The sequence below is a fragment of the Chamaea fasciata genome, unplaced genomic scaffold (assembly GCF_029207755.1).
Source record: "Chamaea fasciata isolate MVZ Bird 193981 ecotype frontalis unplaced genomic scaffold, bChaFas1.0.hap1 SCAF_2, whole genome shotgun sequence".
Taxonomy (NCBI): domain Eukaryota; kingdom Metazoa; phylum Chordata; class Aves; order Passeriformes; family Sylviidae; genus Chamaea; species Chamaea fasciata.
Window position 1 is genome coordinate 42,223,704 of NW_027094087.1, and position 17,372 is coordinate 42,241,075.

Below are 17,372 nucleotides of genomic sequence, written 5' to 3' on the forward strand. Positions count from 1 at the left end.
GAAGTCTCCCCTCAGTCTCCTCCAGGCTGAACACATCAAGTGACCTCAGCCATTCCTCCTACGGCTTCTCCAGTCCCTTCACCGTCTTCGTTGCCCTCCTTTGGACACTCTCCAATAGTTCAGTGTCTTTCTCACATCATGGCACCCAGAACTGCCCCCAGCACTGGAGGTGAGGCCACCCCAGCTCAGAGCAGAGGGGACAATCCCTCCCTTGCCTGGCTGGGGATGCTGTGCCTGATGCCCCCCAGGACAGGGTTGGCCTCCTGGCTGCCAGGACACTGCTGGCTCATGTCCAACTTGCCACAGACCAGGACCCTTTGTGCAGCACTGCTCTCCTGCATCTCATTCCCCAGGCTGTCTGTACATCCAGGGTTGCCCCATCCCACCCACCCAGCTGGGTTCCCCACACCTTGCTCAGAGCTCACCAGCCTCGCAGGTGACGGTCACAGCAAATGCCATGTCATGGCACAGCAGCTTATTGGAGCCCTGGGCTGCCTGACCAACAGGACCACGCAGTCCTTCAAGGGGCACCAAGGAAACCCCTGCCCAACCATCCAGAAGCCTCTCCAGCCCCTGAGCTGGTCCTGGCAGCTACACACCCCACAGTCAGACAAGGTTTCCTTACCAGTTCGACCCCAGGTTTCCCATAGCAACGTCTCTAGCATCTCAATCCTTAAAATAGTTTAATCACAATACTACAACAAAATAACAATTTGAGGTGAGTGCCTTCAAGGAGGGACCCCAAAAGAAGAAACCTTGGGGCTCTTATACCCTCACAAGCACAATCCAAGCAGAGTCATGTCTGAATCCCTTGTCTCCTTCAGTGTCCCTGAGTGTCCAGGCTCCTGGCTGGCACCACACATCCCTGTGCCCTTTGGCCATTTCACAGTCTCTTGCCTCAGGCTCAGGCCTCTCCCCAGAGCTCAGCCTGCAGCTGCACGCCGAGCACTAAATGTAATCCTCAACAATGAGGATACTGATGCCCAGGCTCATCCCTCCTGCTGGCCTGAAATTCACTTACGCAGACTCTGGCCTGCTTGTCCAGACTGGCATTAATGATAGCAAACAAGGGAACGCAGCCCAAAAGATATTCACAGGTCCCAGTGCCGTGCAATGCCCAGTGCTCCCCATTACTGTGAACACCTCCAGGTGATCTTCCAGACACTTTCTTGCTGTTTCAGTGCATCCATGCTAGACTGTGTCCTCTAACGGCAGGGTGCCAGCAGCTCAGAATATACCTGGGTGAGCAGAGGGAAATTCAAAAACAGAAATGTCCAAGCACTTGAAAGTTGCAGTTGGCCAACAGTATTTGACAGGGCGTCTATGCCTCTGGTGATGTAAATGTTTATCTGGGACATAATTTCTTTGGGATGGGATCAGAGCATTATTAATGTGTCTGACACCAAATGTGTCCACAGCTGCCAAGTAATAACGTTCTTTAGGCCAAGGTCTGAGCATAGAGCTTGGGTAATTTGTTAGCTATTTGCATGGGACAGAATGTTTTCAAAGTGATAACAGTAATTTAATCATCATCTCCATGGTGGTATTAAATGTGTAAATTGAATTTGCATATTTGTTCAATTTATGCTGACAGTTAACAGCATCTCAAGAAAAACCTGTTGTAGATCACCGCTAGGTGTAGAAGGATAACTGATACACTTTCATAGGCACCATTTGGAAAAGCAGCATGTGAACCCTCTTCAGGGAGCCATTTACAGAGCAAACAGATGGATACAGAAGATGTTCCAGCAGGATTGACTAATGCTACTTTCAGTCCTTGGCTATATGCAGCAAAGTACACTGCTTGAGAGAGAAGCAAGAAAAGAGCCTGTTTGCCACATTAAGGAATGCCTCTTCTCTGATTGTGATGTGCTCTTCTCACAAACAAACTGGTTTCTTTCCATCCCAGTGCTACCACTTGTTCCATGCAGCCAGCAGAGTATCTCAAGTGGGTGCTCTCTAACTCGCTCAGCACACAGCCAGGCATATGGGCTTAATAGATTTGTATTAAGTCTAAACAGAAAATTGATAGTCAATGAGCTGAGCCAACTGCTTGTGACTGAATCAGTTTAGGAAGTTATTTGAAAACGAGAACAGAAAGTCTGGAAACTATGGCATAGCGTGAATAGTGACAGATGTGGACAATTTGGGAGTGAGAACAGGGAATGTGTTTTCTACAGCAGAAAGTTACAAAGAAGAGGATTCAAAGCACGGGATGAGCTCTTGCAGTGTTAGGTGCTGTTCTTCATACCTGTAACCCTCCATGTCATTAATAGGGTGGTTGTGTAAATTCTAATTTAAAACCATTTTCTAATACTCCTGGTTTTAGGAAAGAAACGATGACACAAATACATTCTAGAATCTCAAAAACTGACAATCAGTAGAACCTAGAAAGTCATTTCTGAGAGATGCCTTTAATTTTGAACTCAGCAGTTACGGAAATGGTGACATAATTTAGTTTCATTTCCTCTCACTGTTCAAGAAAAGTATTTTCTCAAAGGAAGCAGGTAAAAATTACAGTTTAGCCTTATTTCTTTCAAGGTATTAGTATGTAAGAGACCTCCTCACATGCTCAGAAATCTTTAGTGAGCCTAGAGAACGACTTCTTGGTGTATCAGTTTTAACAGTCAGCTGGGCACCTCTGTTCAGTGCTCATTCTCTCTGCCAAAATTAAACAGGCTAATAAAACAGTAATGCCTTGGAGATACTGATTTTTGATGAACTCCTTCGGGGAGGAACTGACATTTCCTAGTGAAGTATTATTTTCCATTTAATTGCACATTTCACACTTTCTCTGAAAGAAACTGGTGACTCTAGAAGTGACTTGTGTAAACCTCCATGCTTCCAACTATCACTACTTTCACTGCTTTCACTTCAACTCTCAGTTTGATGTTTTATTTTTATTTCAAAAAGGTTAAAAAAAATCATCTCCACTCATAGTGATCCTGCGCAGTTTTCTTTAAATAAGAGGCAAGGTTTCAGTAAGGGAAAAGAGGTTCTTCTTTCCGGAGAATACAAAACCTTTTTCCTCCATGATGCTGGAGAGAATTCCTTACCTCAGTTTTAACACATTCTGAAGTCCTCAGACTAAAGAAAAACGATATCCAGTTAGATGCTGGTAAGAGGACAGAAAAGGGACACATCCCACTCAAAATGTACTTAGCCTTAGTTAATTCTCATTCTATTCATTTTTAAAACCACTTTGTTTTCAGTTGCCATTGGTACTATCAAGCAGTCCTTCACATTCAGTTCTGAGGGATTACTTAGACTCGGATAGGAATTTTCATTGTCTTGTCTCAGAAATAAAAACATCAGTCCTTGGAGAAATTGCAGCAGAAAAAACCCAAACAAACCAAGAATGATGCAATTACAGGGAAAAGCATATTTCTTTCATAGAAATTTCATTATGTTTACTCAGGAGAAAATTAAAGCAACTGTGTCTAAATTCACTGCCATGAAATGATAGAACACCTCACCCAAAAATCAATGCAGCAGCAATGCCCGGGTTATTAGTTGCTCTTGCCTGAATTGTGCTGTGAGTGCCTCGATTGTGCAGTGAGCACCTGAAGTGAAAAATCAGACGATTTTCTACTGTCCATCAAGAAGAGTGCTCCTGGCAGCAACAAAAGAGCCCCAGTGACATTGAGGCTCCTGACAGCCTCACTTGGAGAGCTCAGCTTGGAATGAGAACAAATGAGGAGACTGTGGTGGATCGAACAATGATTCGCGCATTGTTCCATATTCTATAGCAAATTGCAAGTTGTCTGCCCCCGAGCAACAGTTACTTTGTTAATTTTCCTCAGCTTCTTTGAAAAGAGATGATAATTTCGGCCATAGTTCAGCAGACCATGGGGGTGGGGTTTAGAGACTTCCATTTTCCCTCTCCCCACCCAAGTCTCATAACTGTAATAAAGTGAATCCTTCATCTGGGAAATTCTCTAGTGACAACTTGGCAGTTTTGGGTTAGTGACTGGACTTGGGGATCTTAGATTAGACGTATTGTCCAACCTAAATTATTTTATTTTACAAATAAATGTTTTGTGAGGTAGCTGTTACACATGTGAAATAACTCGTTCAGTTCATTTCTTGGGAAGCTTTTCCATGCTTTGTTTGTCTCTTTTTTCCTTTGAGAAGTTGAAAACACTTTTATCAGACGGGAAGCTCACAGCAGGGGTAACACTCATCCTGTCTCTGATGTGCTGAGATTGGTAACACATTTCTCTCCTTTGGGGAGACATGACTACATCTTATAGTGCCTGCTCATCTTGAAGAGGTCCAGAGCTGCACATGTCAGGGAGCTTCAGATCAGCTGCTTTGAAAGTGAGACACAAATACTGACTCGAGATCACCTGGCTGGGGCAGGGGATTAAAGCCCTGGGGCTTTCATTTATCAGTCCCTATCCAACAGTCCAGTGTAATAGTAAGTAAAATACTCTTGGAGTTTCAATGCAGTGCAATGGGTTGGTTTTGGTTTTAAGTGAGATTAAAGCATATTTTTGATTCTTAAATGTAGGCCAGCTCCAGAGGCCATGTCCTAGCATAGTCCTACAGATTTGTATCAGTCCATTTGTTGCAAGTGCAGCTTGCACTTAAACTGATATTGGAGACTGTACAGAGTAACCACAGCCTTTGGCTGCTCCTGAGACCTTGGGGCTGTCTTTGTCCTTTTCTCCTGCAGTGCTGTAGCTCAGCCCAATGCACATTCACATGGGCAGCACACAGCAAACTGAAGAGAGCTGCAGTAACTGTCCCAGCTGGACTGTACACACGGAGTATTGCAGGACAGTCTCCTACTTTCACTGCAATATAGAGAATAAAAAAAGTTTGGAGCATGTTTTTCTCTTAAGAAAAGGTGAACACTTGTGGGAAAAAATTGTTTGGACCAGTGAGGTCTTGCTCCATGGAAAGGGCTCCAAGGCACTACAGGACTGTGACAATAATTGTACAGAGAATTTGACTGCTACAGACAGTGTTCATAATTGTCTCTTTCAGTAACAACTTGAACAATTTACTCCTCTCCAATTTTCACCCCACAATTCCTGAAATTACTTTTCATTTTTCTTTGTGTTATACTACCGTGTTTAGAGGGAAGGGCAATTTCATATCCAATTCTTGTCTTAGCCCTTGACCCAGAAATAGCTGTAAATACTGAGTAATATGCCTGACATCCCAAGTCACTGTGTTTGTCACTGTTCTTGACAGGAAATCCTCTGACAAGCCCAACACTACCAGCTTGTCTTGCCACTCACCTCATTTTGAAACACAAAGGCCCCTCCAGGCCCCCGTTTATGCTGACATACAGGCAAGCATATCTCCAAGCAGATGCCACCATGCTGGATACCACCAAGCTGGAAAAGAGACCATAAGTGGGAGGACACAGGACTAAAGGATTTCCTTTAGTGTGCTCTTTGGGCTCTTCTGTCCTCGAAGTTTCAGAATGGGAGAGACCCATAGCATGTCCCATAGTCAAGTTCCATTTAGTATTTCCCAAGATGTGGTTTCAAGCCCTTACCCTGGATCTCAGAAGCATCTTAGGGAGCTGCTGACACAGGCAAGATATAAACATATCCCTGCCAAGGTGGTGGATTCAGAAAGGGATTGGGCACAGCAGACTAATGTCTTATTATGAAGTCTTCATGCCAAGCACTTTTTATACAGGGAAGATGGGCAAGAAGTGATTTTTGACCCTATGTTTTCTCCTGCCTGTTCTCCCAGGAGACTACTTGGCAGGTCAGTCTGTACAAGTGGATTGGCTCAAGTGAGAGGATTATTTGGAAAGAAAAAAAGGTGAAGCAAGAACTCTGGCCATCCTAACAAACCTCCTACCAGAGAACTTGGAGAGATAAATCTAGCTGTGGCCTGCAAGCTGGCTCCATGTCTTTCAGGTTTTGTAAGAGAAATGAGAGAGAGTGGGAACAGCACCAGAGGTTGCACAATTGTGTTTATTTAATCTGCGAGATATCAACAGAAAGAGATTAATCTCAGTGATTCCTCTAATTTAAAGCATACAGATGAGCTACATCTCCATAATCGGCACTTCTTCATTCAAAGGAATTGGTGCAAATGTTTTTTACTCCAGAACACTTCCTAATTTACATCCTTGTCACGTACAGTCTGAGACCCAAGAAGAATGCATGATAAATAAATTTTTTTTTCTTTTTTAGTGAATTCTTGGTACTCAACAGCTGGGCCAGAGGAAATACATCCTCTCATTGTGGTAGCTTGGTGAGAAGCATTGATGAATTCTAAATAAAACATCCTCTGAACCTTCCTCAGAATATCGGATGAAGAGTGAGGAAAGTGAGACGTGAAGTGAGTACATGCAGCAGAAATCATTACAATGGCAATTAAAAAAAAAAAATAGGAAGCATTCCTCAATGAAACCAAGCTCTCTTGAAGGGTGTAACCCCTTAAGAAAGAACAAAGAATGAAGAAACTGCTAGGGACTGGTTCTTATGTTACATTACAACCAGCATCAAGCTAGTTACCAGATGGGTTACTTACTAAAAGGCTAAATTTATGTCAAAATTTCCCAGCCTGAGATGCCCATAAGAGGCCCAGAGATAAATAACCTGAGGAGAGGATTTGAATGGGAAATATAAAATGTTAGGATTTTCAAGGACTCAAGCATGTCATTACTTATGAGTCAAGGAGTTATTTCTGTATTGGTAAATTAGGAAATCTAATGTGGGTGAGAATTCAGAGGCCATGAGACCAGAGAGGAAATATGTATATAAAGAAAGGTGAAAAGATGGATGGCATACACAAACAAATCCTCAGAAAGGGATGTTGTGCACAAAAAATTGATTTGCACATGAAGGAAGAGCGGGGGGAAAACCAGCAGATTTGTGTTAATAGATTTAAAGAGGACAGGAGAATGTGTAAAGACTATGTACTGCACAAATGACTTGTGGAAACTAAGCAAGAGGGAAGCAAGAAAAAAAGAATGAACGACTTCTTCTCTGTTTCTTATCTTTGCCATCTTTAACTAGGAGAATAAGGCAGTGTGAAAAGCTGGGGAGCTTGGAAATTGGAACTGAAGGCAGGATTTGCCTTCTAATAGCAGGAACGTGGGATTCACTGTAATTGTTCTAACAGAGCTTCAGATATTGCCAGATTGTAACTTGAATTTTTGCCAGAGAGAGCTGCAGCATACTGTAAAGGACTTGGCCTCCCTGAGACAGGTGCTTTAGCAGTTCCCTGGTTGCAATTTTATGCCTTGAATTCATCCAAGTGTATGAGGAGCCGAACATTAGGGACTGATGTGTGTTTGAGTAGTTGAATGTGATGAGAAACGTGTTGCTTCATCATCTGCTCTGCACAAGGCATCAAAGATGAACTATCTGAGGAGACAGGATGGTTTAGCAACACACTATGACCTACTTTTATTCTTAGTAATTTCTAAACTCTCTCTAGGCCTTGGAATCACAGTTTCAGCTTTGATCTAGAGTCTGAATAAGACATCACATGGAGAAGCACAAAATCATTTATAAAAATATATATTTCATATTAATTTGTTTTACCGTCTTGTGCTTTGGTTCAGTAGTTTTCCTTTTAATTAAATTTCCGTAGGAATATAAGAAAATGACATAGCTAAGAATAAATACATCTATATAGTTTATTGTGATTGAAGTTTGGTTTTCTTTTTGGTTTCTTTCAGATAAAGGGCATTAGTTTTTTAACAAAAGTAAGCTTGTCATCATGTTAAAGTAATAATACGGAGCATTTCTGCATTGCAGGAAGAAAATTAATTACTGATACTGCACTGACATATCCCTCCACCTTATTTGCTTGTGAATTGGAAATTTCCTGCCACTGCTTTTGTAAAATCAAAGGAAACAGTGCTGCTGTCATTGGGGTTGCTGTTTTCTAATGGTAAAGCATAGGCATAGCCTGCTTAAGGGGTAGAGAACAGTTTCATGTCACAGCACTCTCTCTGTGTCCCTGATCCAGTTTAAACAAGGACACCTTTAAAATAGCTTAAAATACTGGCAAAGTTTCTCAGAATTTTACAGTATTTGCACATCAGTGGTGGCTTGCTGCAAGTACAGAAATGTGACAGGAATATTGTACAAAATTATGTCAGCCAGATAAAACCAGATAAAAACAGAGTCTTGCTGTTGACTTGAGCTGTAGATTTCAACACAGGTGTCTTTTACAGTTCAGTGAGGTGGCTTGGTCAAGAAGTTTGTGGATGAGAGCACCAACAGGCACAGGAACAAGCTGTCTGCATTCAACAAGCATCTCTGTAACATATATCTCTTAAGGAGGCAGGTTAAAGAAGGAAAATATTTCATTTGCAGCCACTTGAGATGTCAGGCATGGTCTTTCAGAAAGTTTAGACAAAGCAATGCAATTCTGATTCTGCCCCAAGAGGACATACTAAGGCAGAGCAAGTTATTTGCATTATAAATTAGAGTCCAAATGCTGATGTTGTCAGTATAATCCCTTAATATAAAACACATTAGCACACCTAAAAGAGATTTGTAATAATGAATGAAATGTCTTTCCCTCTTTTCTCCACAATAAATTATAGAAAACCATAGTGACACACAGAAAGTGATAATGACAACAAATCCTTAATTGTAGCAGCAAGAAGAATACACAAAACAAAGCGCACTGGAGACAGTAGCTATTAATCTTCTTTAGTATTCCTAGGCAAATCTTTATCATTTTCACTTTGCAAGTGGAAAGTGTTTCTGTGATATTTACAGGTGTAACAGAACTGGAATTCTGAAACTAAAAGGTTTTTTTATAGATTCTGGTAAACATAAAAATTTTGTAATGTATGTAAAATGTTATTACTCTAAATCTCTCATAATTTAAGTGTTTGGGAAGGCTCCCCATCCACCTAGTACTGTCAGGGGAATAGTTTGCAAAGCTCAGAACATTTGCTGTATGCTGTGACAGATGCATGACATTTATTTCAGGCACATGGTTCCCCAAACGTGCTCATTGACATTCAATTTATACTGAGAATGTCTGACATCTGTATTGTACTTACATGATTCAGAAGTTTCATATTCATAATGCTTCTGTGAGAGAAGATTCCTAATCCTGGTATGAGAACAGGAAGCAGCCGCAGAAACAACATGTGATGAAGTGACCATAATCCCCATTCCCCCTCCCTCTGTGTCACTGCAAGAAGTTAGAGGATCAGAAATAAAATTAAGACTGGGAAGAAGGAAAGGGTGGAGGGAAGGTGTTTTTAAGGTTTAGTTTCACTTCTCCTTTTTCTGCTATGGCCCATGATGGTAATTGGCAAGTGATCTCTCCCCAGTGATATCCCAGCCCATGAGCCTTTCATTAAATTTTCTCTCCCTTCTCCAGCTGAGGAAGGGCATGATTGAGTGACTTTGGTGGGCATTAGAGACTAAGAGAGTTCATCTTTTGCTCACTGTGCCAAGGCCAGTTCTGCAAGCTCTCTCAAGAGAAGCTGTGGCCCCCATTCAGCTTTTTGTGGCTCTCATTCAGCAAAGCAATGCACTCAGCATGTTGTCCCTTACCATCTGCTGTCCTACACCTCTCCCTGCTAAGCTTAAGTTGAGCACTTCCAGGGAAATCCAGCCACTCCAAGGTCTGGAGGAGTTTTTGTCACAGACTTGGCTGCACCAGGACATCAGAACCTCTATGAAGTTAAAAGAAGTCCTCCATATTTTGCAGGTTCCATTTTTTGCCTGGCCTGGAACAAGAATTCACCTCATCATGTCCTTTGCTTTAAGCCCAGGGATGCTCTGAAGCCCCTGTTTTGTCAGGGCACGACAGTGCAACACACAGTACAGGTCTGCCCAGTGCAGGGTCAGGGCACTTGACCTGGGGTGCCTTGGTGGTCTCTGGAATGGGAGGCTGGGAACAAGGGGGACAGTGACCCCCAAAACAGCCACCCCTGGTCACACCACCAGATGTTTGCCTGTATGTGTCCAGAGCAAACCGAGGGTCATATTTGGGCCAGAGTAGAAATTCCCATCTCCCTAGTCCTGGGTGCGCCGAGGTGCTTTGGTGATGACATCAGGGAGGACTGCCACAGGACAGGCATTGGCATTTACAGCACAGGTCATGCTCACATGGAGCTTTGCTTTCCCTTTGTTTTCTAGACTGCAAATGAATAACCATTTAAGCACATTTGTTTTTTCAATGAGGCAAAAAAAGGGAACATAATTACTATGAAAACCAGTGCATGAAGAAACCTGTAACATTTAAACCCAACTGTTGACCTTAGAGTTTCATCTCATCATCACTCCCAGGAGGTAAAAAGGGGCAAGTACTGCAGAGGGCAGCCGTGGTGGCACATAATTCTTTGTTGTAAATCCCTGCAATACATGCCCTCCTCCCTTGTAATTTTCTCCTTCACCACTTGATTCATCTTTGAGCATCTGAAGAGACTCTCTGCTTTTAACCAAAGAAGTAGTTAGTAACATTTCCAGGCCTCAGAGGATGTCAGAGTACTTTTAACTTTTCTACTGTCTTTGAAGAGATGGCATGCTGCTGGGACCATGCTCTGGCTCACAGCCCTCAGAAATTCCAGGAAAAGCCTCTTTGGTAAGAAATTATGTACTGCATGTTCGACCCCGTGTGCCTGTCCAAGCAGTGTTGCCCAAGATGGTCTTCCCCAAGCTGGTGTTCCCCATGGCAGAACCTCCTTCCAGAACCAGGACTCACTGGAACTCACCACCATCGGGCTGCCTAGGATAGGGAGAATGACATTTTCTGCTCTGAGCCAGCATGAAATGGATTGAAAGAGCTGCTGTGACTCAGCTAAAAGGAACACCTTGCAGGAAGACTGCTGGCATCCAAAAGAGTGACAATAAAATCTTACTCTTCTCTCAGACATCCCAGGTGCTTCACGGCAGACCTGGTGAGAGGGAATCTGACCTATTCTTACATATGGCAGTCAATAAATGATGTTAATCAGCCTGGAAGGCAAGAAATGCTAAATAAGACACCAGACGCTGCCTAATGCTCCCTCTGCCAGGGAAACAGAGGGAAAGCAGGAAAGCTCTACAGGAGCCACAGGGCCTGCAAAAAATAGATATTACATAAAGTCCACATTCAATTATTCAGGCTTTGTCTACTTGATGCATTTGAGCTGCAGGTTAGAACTGTGCTTAACCCTGAGTCCAGTCAGAGCCAGTAGTGGATTTAGAGGCAGCACCTCTGAGCTATCCTCGGTCAGAACAAGGGTACATTGAGTAATGGAGCACAACTGCAGACCTGACTCCTAGTTTGTCACACAAGGTCATGACATGGTAGCACTTCAGAAGGACTTTCAAGCAGTTAATTGTTCCTTGCCAGAACACCATATATTCCTAAGAAAATGCAGCTACAGGCAATGGACAAACCCAACAGCAGCTGCTGTGTGCTCAGCAGGAGTCCAGGCATCAGCAAACACAGGGCCATGCAGACACAGAGCTTCAGAAATGTGCCCTCTTACTTTATTCTACATGAATGCAGTCCACATAATCAGAAATAACAGGGAGCCCAGTTCAGTGAGTTAGTCACTGCACAGACACCCAGCAGAGGCTGTCCCTGCCCTTTCTCACAGCGACAACACGGACATTGTGCAGCATTGCACTCTGGAGCTGGTCAGGCTAGCTCTGGTCTCACAGTCCACCTGGGAAAGGGGTGAGTTCCTGCACTCAAACTGTGCCTTTAACCTGCAGATGGGAGGCAGGCAGGAGTAGGCCAAGCTGTCCTCAAGCTGTCCTCCAAGTCCCCACATGATTTAGGATGGGCACCTTGGTTTATATGCCATTATTTACAGCAGCACAACCTGTGATCTTGCTACACCTTCAGGTGATCAATCAATATAACAGGCAATGACAGCATAGCTTAGCAGCACTGGTTTCCAGAGGCACCAGTAGCCCTTCACCCTACGAAGTCAGCCCATTATTTTAGCTCCAGAAATGCATTCCAGGTGTCACACTCCTTTGGTAGCACAAGAGTTGTATCAAATAAACTGCACAAATCCTTGTAGGCCTCAGCCAAAAGGGCTGCTCCAAGTCAACCAGCTCAGCACCAGTTCCCCTCTACCCCTGTCCTCTGTTCTTCTGAAGTGCATTAAATAAAACTTGCTCCACCGCCAACATTTAGGGGTTAAAATACCCAGCAGAAAATCTGCACCAAAATTGCCTTAACTGTAATATTTTTCCCCCTGGGGATCTCAGGGTCATCTCACCCCCACAAGTCCTGGTGCCACAGGCACAGAGAGCGCACTCGCAGGAATGCAGGTGCGTAGCAGGGCTGGTCTGGCTGTTCCAGCTGGGCTGGAACTCACACCTCACAGGAGCTTTCACACAATACTACAGTGAAGAGCTACAGAAATCTGGGGATGGACAGCATGAATTGTGGGTATTTGAGAGTCGAGGAAGAGAAAAATGTCTGTGGTATCCCCACTAACTTTCCAGTTCCCTTTGAGGAAAACATTACTACAACCAAGAGAGCAAATTCCAAACTGAAAGAGATCACCCCTCATGGACACCAGAACAAGCAGGACCAAACTTGAGGTAACAGTTTGACTCTTCAGTTTAACTGCTTCATATGCCGTTCACTCCCTCCTCCCTGATCCACAATTTTATACGGCAAACAGCTCTGCCTTTCCTGCCCAGAACTCCATTCCAATTAGCTGTGGACTGCATGGAAAGCACTGCAGCTACATCAATATAAAAATGGTGCAAGAGAAAGGAGAACCAGGCCCTTTGGCTTTAAAAGCTCAACAGTGGCCTTAGTGATTTGCATAGGCAGTATGTTCCCACTTAATCCTCTTCACTGTTAATCAGAGCAGTAAAGCGAACACTCTGCAGAGGTAGTAGCTGAGTTTGGCAATTACTTTGTTAACATATACACACAGTGCTAGCCACTATTATTAACTCAATATACAATCTTTATTCTGTTATTTTAAGAGGCAATAGCTACAGCCTGCATTAAAAATACCTTTCACAAAATACCTTTCACTGTAAAAAACAAAGAAAACTCTACAGACAGTAAAGGAAGCATCACAGGCTACAACTTTTCCAGAATCACACACCAGTTTCCCTGATCATAGTAACTCCTTTGAACCCTCACACAATCCAGGGATCTGCACACTGCTTCCAGTTCCCCTTCACAGAACACATGGTAATAGCGGTGGAAAACAGGGCTGAGTTCTTGTGATTCTTTGGAGCCACCCGGAACCAACACTGTATCAACACTTTCCTCTTTCTTTTTAGTACCACCTTTCAGGTGCCAGGGAACCAGCAAATCCTGAGAGTGAAAGGAGGTTCTGTTAGTGTGAACAGGCAGTCTGAAGTCTGCTACTAGCTTGGCACCACAGCTTTCATCCTTCAACTCTTTAAGGAGTTGGTCAGACCATGCTGAGTCTTGGCTGCTGTTATCAGGCCCTTGGTCACTAAGTGGTTTCTGGGCTGTGCCAATATTCATTTTCTTGTCTTTGTTTTTACTACCATTCTTTTCCTTAAGGTATTTAGATTTCTGGTTTTTGTATTCTTGTTCCATTGCCCAGACATAAATGAGTGCTGTTCCACCAGGCCTTAGAAGCCGAGCTAGTTCCCGGATAGTAGCAAGTCTCCGCTCCTGGAAAGGAAAAGCAAAAGCAAAAGTGTGAAGCTAAGAACATAAACAAGAAGTCAGGAGAATGAAATGACAGCAGTTGCTCCTTACCCAAGATACAATAAAACTTGAAAAGAAGGTGGTTTTTTTCCACTATTTATTTTCATTCCTAATATAGCCCATCACTGTGTGCAAGCCAAGACATTTTCCTAAACACAATCTCTTCATCAAGACATCATTCATGTCAAGCACTAGAAAAGGCTGTCCAGGGCAGTGGTGGATTCAGCATCCCTGGAGGTATTTAAAGGACCAGTAGATGTGGCACTCAGGGACATGGTTTAGTGGTGAAGTTGGTGGTGCTGAGTTAACAGTGGGACTTGATCTTAAAGGTCTTTTCCAGCCTCAATGATTGTATTATTCTCTTTCCATTTGAAAATAGTTCTCTGCTGAGCAGGATTTCTTGGACATATCAGCCCACCTGGAAAAGACACCTTTTCAAGAAGGTGATTCAGTATTTAAAATCCCAGATTCAAATCTACCACACCTGATGATGCACAGGCTAAGCCTGCAGCTGAACGGGTCTGACTTACAGCTTAAACACAGGTCCTCTGACCACATGAACAAAGATATGTCAGCCTTCTCCAAAACAGAGTTCCTTCTATGTTTTTTTACTGGATTTGGAAACATTCACTGCATTTCTGGTATGGAAAGATCCATGGTGCCCCTCTAAGATGGTCTAGAAACTTGTTATGATGGCACAGTTTCTGCCAGGAGAACCTTACCCAGTCCAGAGACAGAGCAGACAGGTGAGCAGTCTCCCTTTTGTTTGAAGATGGACAACCAATGCACAGATTAAAAAACGCAAAATTGCAAGATCTGCCCAAGATAAGAGCTGGGAAATAATGCATCTCTTGACTCCCCCTTCTCCAGTGTCTTTAATTACAAGCACACAGAAATGAAACCCAAACATAGGACCAAAGCTTCAGGGGGAGCAAAGGCATCTCAGAAGCAGAAGGAGAATATGAACAGAAAGTCTAAGAAACAGCAGTAGCACAACAGCTTAACTCTGCTCTGACAACTGCTTACACCAAATGCCAACTTTGGATTTCTTCCTATTTTGTTCTTGCCTTTGCTTGTACTGCAGTATTAGCAGCTCTGCACAGCAATCCAAGAATACAGTGGAGCAGAGAGGGGGGTGACTTACTGCTGTTGAGAAGTGGTGAATTACAGCAATAGAGATGCAGGCGTCACAAGAACCGCTACGGATTGGCACTGACAGGGCATCACAGACAAATGCCTGGAAATGTTTTTCTCCACAAATATCCACCAGGTTTTTGCTGCGATCACAGCCAACCTAGAACAGAAAATGTTTCATTAGGCTTTTCGTGAGGGGATAATTACAAGACTGGAATATGATTTTCATTTGATGCTTACAGTAATAGAGTCATCAGAGTCTCCTACTGAGGGAACACAATTTAAAATCAAAACAAGAGCAAGTGTGAGAAAATAGCCTTAAGAGGAGTACGCAGTTACCAGGTAGAAACAAAAAAAACCAACCCTGATGCTGACTTAAAACAAATATGAAAGACTGGATATTATACAGCTCATTATAGCACCCTGGTTTTGAACCAGCTTAAGATGGACCAGGTTTCGACCTAACTTTTCTTCAAAATTCATTCAAGGTATCTTGAAATTAGCAAAATGAGAGGGGACCTAAGCTCAGTATTTTCTTTTCATGTCAACTGCCATTTGTAACTTGATGACGTTTGAAGTACCCAAACACTGAACTCACAAAAGCTGATCTACAAGTGTAAGCAATTATCCAGTGACTTTGGTGGCATCACTAAAGTATGGCATACAGCTTCACTCATCACCCAGGTTTTGTCATGTAAGTGTGAGGAACTGCTCAGATATCTTTCTCTTACCCCTTAGCATCACAATCCACAAAAAAATTTCAGCTCAACATAATTTTCCAAGGTTCTGTATAGTAGAGTGAAGTGACCCCTAGGACCATTTCAGAATACTTCACCTCATAAAACATTAGTATTTTTCCTCCTTTAAACTGAGCAGTCAGCCCAATACACCTGCCCAGTGTCCACATCAAAGGCAGTAAGACAAAACTTACCATCTTTGAAAAATCAGCATCTAGAAGTGTTTTTTACATGCTTGCATAAAAACAATAATTCTAAATTGATGAAGACACTTTCTGAAAGAAATTGTGAGGCATGTGCCACCCTTGTTTTTATGTCTGCCATGCACACTGAATACTCAAACCAAAGCCTTGCTACCAGGTTGTGTATCAAACTATGTATGTATGAGAATAACAAATTTATTTGTTTGCAATTAACAGCAACAAGTAGATAGCAGAGAACAGGTTCAGAATCCTAAATAATTATTGTTGACAGTGTTCATTGCATTTGACATCGAAAGAATACTAAACTGTCTTTGATGCAACAAGAATAGCAAACAACTTGCCCTGCTTAATCAACCCAGAAGAGACAACAGTACCACTAAAATTAAAAACCTCTTTTGCAATGATTAATGAAAATATATTTATTTTCCATCATAATTTTTCATTTTCTCTGTTCAAATCCTTCTATCTTTCAGCCTACTACCACAGTTTTGAAGAAAACCTGAATTCTCTTCCAGGAAAGCTTACCAGTGCTGCCTGCTACTAGGTCTCTGATTTTTGATCTGAAGTAAATGAAACAGTTGTGAAAATGCCAACCTAACAATACAAGATAATCCTCCACAAAAACTATGAATATGTACATATTATCCTGCCAATTAGCAATAAACAGACCTGAAAAGATCAATCCTAACATTGCTTTCTTCAAACTCATTCCTTGGTCTCTCGAATTTATTAAAGCACTGAGTGAATTGCATTGTTGATGAACAAAAATAGGAAACCCTTGTTTACTTGAATGCAAACAAATCCCCATTATTTTACACTGGCAGCCAAGTGAAGTGTCTTTAAATTACTCAGACAGCCTGCATGTTAGTGATTGCACACCTCATTACCTGTACCTTTAACTACTTCTGCAATTAAGACATTGGCTGGCAGCACTTAATAATAAAACTCGAAGGACCAAATTCACTGCTGGCAGAAGGAGGAAGAAGAAAACTTGCAGCTTCCACTGATGGCAAGCTTTCCCAGAAAGAATTGCTTTGGCCCTCCATGTCTAGAGTGAAAATGGGCTGGATAATGGAACACAATCCCCCATTCCCAAAATGATCTTGCAAAGGACTACAATGTATGTTGATGAAATCCAATGAACTAAGAATGAGAACAAAGGCATGACTGCCAGATTGCAAAGTCCTCATTTGCATCTAAATTATATCAAATATTATGAAGTCAGGTTTACTTGTATTGACATTCTTTCTAAAGCAAATGTACATCCAAAGCAAAAGATGCTGTTTCACAGTGAAAATAGAGACCTTGAAACAGAACACTTCGAACACACAGCTACTCCAAAATAGGTATATTAGGGTAAAACTTTATGTGGTTTTAAATGTAAACATGACAATAGGTGCTTTGCATATATGCATAAACGGTGAACACAGGGAGTCACCAGAGATGCCTGGTGCTGAAGCTAGGCAAATTTAGCATCCTTACTATAACTATATCTAGGTGATATTTCAATGCAATTATAATCACCACATTCCCACATTTTCTAATTTACAAGAGACATGCATTTATTAAAAAACAAAATACATTCATTTCAGTCACTTAGAAAACAATAAGGTAACAAAAAGCAGGTAAGTTTAGATATGCAATATCAGCTTACAGCTGGTAAATTAGCCTATCTGTGGTTTTTATGAGTGCA

General features: G+C 42.3%; 1 protein-coding gene across 4 annotated transcripts in view; it reads right to left on the minus strand.

Annotated features, from left to right (window-relative positions):
• Window positions 1-12,871: 12,871 nt before the first annotated feature.
• Window positions 12,872-17,372, minus strand: part of ALKBH8 (alkB homolog 8, tRNA methyltransferase) — a 44,744-nt gene continuing 40,243 nt past the window's right edge. For all 4 annotated transcript variants that reach the window (XM_066175779.1, XM_066175782.1, XM_066175781.1 and 1 more), the window contains 2 exons: window positions 14,750-14,899; window positions 12,872-13,569 (listed from right to left, as the gene is read on the minus strand). In XM_066175779.1, the coding sequence (XP_066031876.1) occupies window positions 13,000-13,569; window positions 14,750-14,899 (720 nt within the window). In that variant the 3' untranslated portion in view covers window positions 12,872-12,999. The remainder of the gene's footprint in view (window positions 13,570-14,749; window positions 14,900-17,372) is intronic.